This window comes from Eublepharis macularius, chromosome 18, assembly GCF_028583425.1.
Source record: "Eublepharis macularius isolate TG4126 chromosome 18, MPM_Emac_v1.0, whole genome shotgun sequence".
Classification (NCBI taxonomy): Eukaryota; Metazoa; Chordata; class Lepidosauria; order Squamata; family Eublepharidae; genus Eublepharis; species Eublepharis macularius.
In genome coordinates, this window is record NC_072807.1 from 21,837,492 (window position 1) to 21,843,491 (window position 6,000).

The following is a 6,000-nucleotide window of genomic DNA, read 5'->3' on the forward strand; positions in this document are numbered from 1 at the left end:
AGGACAGTATCTCCCCCCACCCCCCGCCTGCCACTAAACCCATGCAGCTAAATTGTGCAATGGATCCAGCTGAGAACAGCAGACCAATTACTTTGCCTTGCAAATCCAAGCAGGCGAGAGAAAGGAAGGTTGCCGTCAAGCCGTTCCCATCTCCTGTTTCATAGGGAGAAGAATTTGGAGATGTGATGTCATTCTGGGTGACGCTGGCAGCCTTCACGGTATCTATGGAGTTGATGCCAGGAGAGGCCGTGCATGCCCAGCGTTGGCACGTTGCAAAGTCTGGACATATTGTTTTCCTCTGGCTGTGCAAGCTAATGTAATGAACTCCATCCGTCCCTTGCTGACGGTATCTAGAAGAGACTGCTGCCTGGGTGAAAAGGCTTGTAAAACTTTTAATGGGCCGGATCCTTAAAAAAATCTATGTGGGAAAGAAAACCCCAAAGGGTGGAGAGAAGAAACTACAGGCCAAGCTTTTCCATTCTTGAAAAGCCTAGCAATGTCGTTAATTTACACCAGGAGATTGCTTTGGCTGAATGTTTCGAATCAGAGCTGCTTTGCACACAACTAATGTTGGTCTTCGAAGTGGTTGGGGCGGTGGGGAGAGAAAAGGACGTCATTTTGTCATCTTTGAAATGGATGGCTGAATGTTGCTGTCTTTGCCAGTGCGTGCACCAGCTTGGGAATCCGCCGCGTGTATGGATTCCCTGTCCATCTGTCCTCAGTGCAAAGTAACCAGTTGTGCCACACTGTCTCAAAGCAGATGAGACACTATGTGAGGTGTCGATTTAATTCCTTGCGAATGCTATGTCTTTGTAGACTTGTATTTATTTACCCTATGACGTTGTTTATGGAAATATCCTTGACACTGTATGGCAGAGGTGGGCAAATTGCGGCCCGTGGGCCACATGTGGCCCGCTACAGAGTTTTTTGTGGCCCGCCAAGACAGTCAGAAAAATCCGCCTTGAACCGAGATTTCCTTCCCGTACATGACCGAAGATTTGCTCACTCCGGATTTAAAAAAATCTCACTCCTGATTTCAAAAAAATTGTAGAAAAGTGTGATAGGGTACATTTGTCTCATTAAACTGATTCTAAAATTAAATGTGCTTGCAGCTATAGATGATATGAAATTAGCACAATAAATAAATTGAATAAAGCTACCACTATTTTATTTAATTTATATTTATTGATTTTTATGATACAATTTATACCTTTTCTGAAATGCAAAGTTAACTAATGAATGCAATCATTTTAAAAGGTGCGGCCCTCCGCTAACCTCCGCTCCCACAAAGTGGCCCCTGAGCCAAAACAATTGCCCACCCCTGCTGTATGGAAATGCCTGCCCTTGTCCTTGCTACTGATGGTACTGATCTCACACTATGTAATCCACCTTGAGTGTCAGTGAGAAAGGCGGACTGCAAATAAATAAACAAACAAACAAACAAACAAATAAATAAACAATGGTTTTAGTGAATTGAAAACCAGAGGGTTTTAGCTCTTTTTAGCTCTTTTAAAGAAAGCAGATGAGCAAGAGATCGATACCCCTCTTCCTCCCTCTTCAAAGACTAATAATGGGATAAGGTAGAATCAATTGTTTGGGAAGGGTTAAGCCCCATCTCACCTCGATCATATTTTTATCCCATCCTTCTTTCGGCAAACTCAGGGCCTACATACAAGGTTCTTCCTTCCTCATAACAACCTAGTCAGGTAGGCCGGGTTGTGAGATGGTGGCAGGTGCCGTCACCTCTATGGATGAAAGGGGGTTCGAACTCGTATCTCCCCAACTGAGCAGCTTATTCACAACACCACATTGGCTGTCAATAAAAAAAATAGGGGATGGGGACCAGATGTGGCTCTACCTATCTGTCAGCCATCACCCTCATCAACAATATTTTTTGGCACAGAGATCAATCTCACACCAGTGAATGTGTGAAGTTAGTCCTCTGTATAACTTCGCGGGTTGGAAAGACTTGAATCTTCCTCGATCTCCAGACATCAGTGAGCAAAGAAAGTGATTCTCTCTCCCCTCCCCCTTATTTCTCCACTGTTTAAAGGTGAAAGTTGACGAAAGCCTTTCTCTGGAGCATGTGACCCGAGGCAGAGCCAAAATGGGGCAAGGCCGTCGTCCCCCAACCAGAAGCCATCTAAAAGAGGTAATAATTATGGCTGAGGGAACGGGGAACCTGTCTTTTTTGGTGCTATGGAAATCTATCCCAACAGAAGTTGGTTTGCCGGCCAGTGCTGGCCTCTGCGTCCTAGTCTGGATCGGCCTGGGCGGGGCTCTGTAGTTTGGACCGCAGGGGTGAAGGAGCAGTGGCGTAGCATAGGTTAAGAGCACCCCGGGCAAGACAAGTATCCTGCCTTTTCTTTTTTGATCTCCCTCTTCCAGTGACATCATCACACAGGGCACAGCTGCCCCCCTCTGCAGCAGCTGCCTACCCCGCCGCAGCCAACTGGGCCGCTGCAGGAAGGCCGGCTCGGCACCCAGCGAGCCAGCCATACTATCAGCGCGCAGGCAGTGTGGGCAGCCTCCCCAAGGGCATGGCGCAGTCTCCACTCCAGCGCAGTTGCCCATGCTGCCGTGCCCAGCGAGCCTGCCGCCCCGTCAGCATGCAGGTGGTATGGGCGGCCTCCCCAAAGGTGCGGCACAGTCTCTTGTGCCCCTACAAATTTAGTGCCCGGGGCAACCGCCCCTCTGCCCCCCCCACCCCCCGCTCTGCCACTGCAGAGGAGTTAGGTATGGGTGGTGGAGCGTCTCTCTTTTCAATCTTCTCCATGCAAAGGATTTCCCATTTGTTCATTTTTTATCTTTTTTTTAAAAATCACCCCTTATATTGTTATAACAGTGTGCAAAAAATTAAAGGGGTGTGTGTTGTGATGTTACCGATGATGCCATTGAGAACGACATCACCCTTATTTGAATACTCTGATTATTTAAGACATGTGCAGAACACAATTAACAGACTCCACAAATGTATAAATGCAGTGGGAGGGCAGATGTATGGAGGAGCCAAGCATCAGCTGCTAAAAAAATCAGGAATAAGTTGAGTCTGCGGAAAAGTCCATACACGGGAAGGAGGGGCAGTACAGGAAGTCCAAACAGAACAAAAAGGTGTTCATCCACTGGTAGAAGGTAATGAGAGAGGGAAACAGATGAATCTCCCTGGAGACAGAATTCCACAATTTTGGTGCCATGTCTGAGAAGGCCCCGCATATATTCAATCTTCATATGGCTAATACCCAATAAAAATATAAAGTATGGCATTGATTGACAAGAGAAATATAGCAATGTTAAGATCTTAAGAGGCTGGTAATGGATTTCTTTTGATGGTCATTGCAGAGAGGTTTGTTTTCAAATCATATAAGAAGGCCTGCAGGGGCAGGGTCTGCCAGTAGCACCACCTTGACTAGGTTGTTCCCCAGCACTGGGTGGCAGCCAGTTAGGCCCACTCATGAGTCCCGCCACATTCAGGCTTCTCCATGCGGTGATCTTCTCCTGTGCCGTGCAGCACAATCCACTAAAATTGTAGTTAAACCAGATGGTTTCAGAAAGTTTAGTTAAATAAGTATTAGTCAGACGGCACACTGCACAGTCAAGTCCTGATTTCCTCATTTTGGTTCCGTAGCTACTTGGTTTCAAGAGCTAGTTCTGCCTTCGCTGGTGATCAAAAGTTTCTAGACCGTTGTTTCAGAGTTAATTGGTTCATAGGATTGATGCAAAGATCTCTCTCTTCCTTGTCTAGGTTGCCAATGCCGTGTCCGACGGGATCCTGAGACTTGACTTGGACGTGCCGGACAGTGGCCCTCCAAATGCCACCTTGGTAACGAGCGACCATGTGAAAGTGCCTCCTCCTAACGAAAAGGTCAAACCACCCATGCCCCCTGCAAAACCGCTTGCCGAGGAGCAGAATCCAGATTCGATGCCGGAGGAGCTCGAAGTCAAGAAACCCCCGATGCCTCCTGCTAAGAATCTGAAAGACACCGAAACACCCAGTGACAGTCAAGGGGATGGGTGTGTTCAAGTGGGAAACGCCGAAGAATCAAAAGTTGGCCCAGAGGTGGAGAATTTGATGGAAGTCGGTGACCACGCTCCCAAAGTCCCGGTCCCTCTCCCGAGGGCTCTGTCTGTCAAGATGAGGGTAACATGGGATGACCCAGCTTCTGAACGGCCGGTTGTCGATGACGGGAATCCGCCTGCAGCTGGCAGCCAAGAAAGCCTCCATGAAGATGCCAAAGAGGTGGCCAAGCCCCCAACCCCCCCGCCTAAAATTCTGTCGGAGATGTTGAAAGCCAGCATGGACTCCAACCGGGGGGGCTCAGCGGTTGATGCTTCCGAAGACGATCAGAGACACGATGACCCAACCCCCCCAGTGAACGGCATTAACGGGGAAGGAATTACAGGGCTGCCGGACTTGGGACCGAGGGAAGAGGAACTCCTTTTGCAAGAGCAGAGAGAAAATTCCTCGGCGCAAGAAGCAAACGAGGAGAGCTTGAACCTTCCGGGTTTGCAGGAGTCTGCAGGAAGCTGTTCGCCTCTCATGCCTCGGTCGTCCTCTGTGGGGGACCTGTTGACGGAACCAAAAAAGAAGCTCTTCCCAGGGCAGGATCTTCAACTGGGACCTGCCCTCTTCATCACCCCGATGGAAAAGAAGGTCGCTTGTGAACGAGAGAGAACGGAGAGGCTTCTGCAGCAAGTTCTAAACGAGCAGCCCCGTGAGGTCAATGGACCGCCAACGAACAGGGAGACGCTGCTCAGCAAGGCAGTGGAGGAGCTTCGGCAAGCCACGCAGGCCTTGCAAGAGACCAGAGAACTGAAAAAGGAAGCTGGGGAGAGGCGCAAAGATGTGCCGAAGGATCTAATGACTCTGTATAGGAGAAGCGCCCCCTGAGTGGGAAGACATTCTCCGTTATGATTTAGCTGCAAGGTTGCCACCTAAGATTGTACAACTAGGCCAGTGTTTTTACAAAAGGGTGTGTGCGTGTGTGTTTTGTTGTATGATCCCAGCTGGAAATTTCTGCTTGATTTTGCATTGCCCGTTGTATACGCTTGGCTCTTTAGCTGTGGGCTGGACGCCCCAGGTGGGTCACCTGCGTGGAGATCGATAGTGCAGGGACTTTGTGAGTGATCAGTTGATTATAGAAAGCAAGCATTTGCATGTGCATATGGACGGGGGCAGGGGGGGGTCTTCCCACTCTTTAAGAGGTCTTGAACAGGAACTTTAGAAACAATGGCTGAAAGGCAAATAGCTGTGTCCTCTTTCTTAGCAAGAGATTTGGGGGGGGGGGGGCGTGTTTGAGCCAAAGGCCAGAAGCATACCTGCTGATGTAGCCTTTGATACTGAGAGCTGGTATAGCACAGTGGCTAAGAGAACGAGCTTCAAATTGGACACTATCTGGTTTGACTTTTACTTCTGCTATGAATTCACTTAGGCAAGCCCTTCCCTCCTTTCAAATCCCTTTGTGGGGATAATAATGCTGACCTAACCTTCCAAGATGGGTAACCATGTTAGTCTGTCTGTAGCAATAGAAAAGGACAAGAGATCAGTAGCACTTATAAGACTAACAAAATGTAGGGTATGAGCTTTCATGAGACACAGCTCACTTCTTCAGATACAGTTAGAATGTGAGTCCATCTGTCCTTATCTGACTCACATTCTAGCTGCATCTGAAGAAGGGAGCTGTGTCTCACGAAAGGTCATACCCTACAATACATTTTGTTAGTCTTATAGGTGCTACTGGTCTCTTGCTCTTTTCTATTCCAACCTTACAAGGATGCTGTGAGAATTACTAGGCCATGAAAGGGATGTGCTTTGAGCCCCTGAAAGTACTATGCCTATTGTTGCCTGTTCACCCCAACTTGCAGGTTGTTGGAAGTGGCCGTGGTAGCTCCAGGCATCTGCCAAAGAGATGAGCAGAATGAAGAATCAGTTTAAGAGAGAGATCTCTGGGTACCAAATGCTGGTAAAGCACTCTGTTTATGTGGTAGCTTCCTGGCCATCGC

At 48.3% G+C, this 6,000-nt stretch overlaps 1 protein-coding gene across 1 annotated transcript in view; it reads left to right on the plus strand.

The window, feature by feature from the left end:
• PLEKHO2 (pleckstrin homology domain containing O2) overlaps positions 1-5,555 on the plus strand; it is a 29,106-nt gene extending 23,551 nt beyond the window's left edge. Inside the window, exons 5-6 of the mRNA XM_055002766.1 lie at positions 2,054-2,152; positions 3,743-5,555. Coding sequence (XP_054858741.1) covers positions 2,054-2,152; positions 3,743-4,888 — 1,245 coding nt within the window. The 3' untranslated portion in view covers positions 4,889-5,555. The remainder of the gene's footprint in view (positions 1-2,053; positions 2,153-3,742) is intronic.
• The last annotated feature ends 445 nt before the right edge of the window (positions 5,556-6,000 follow it).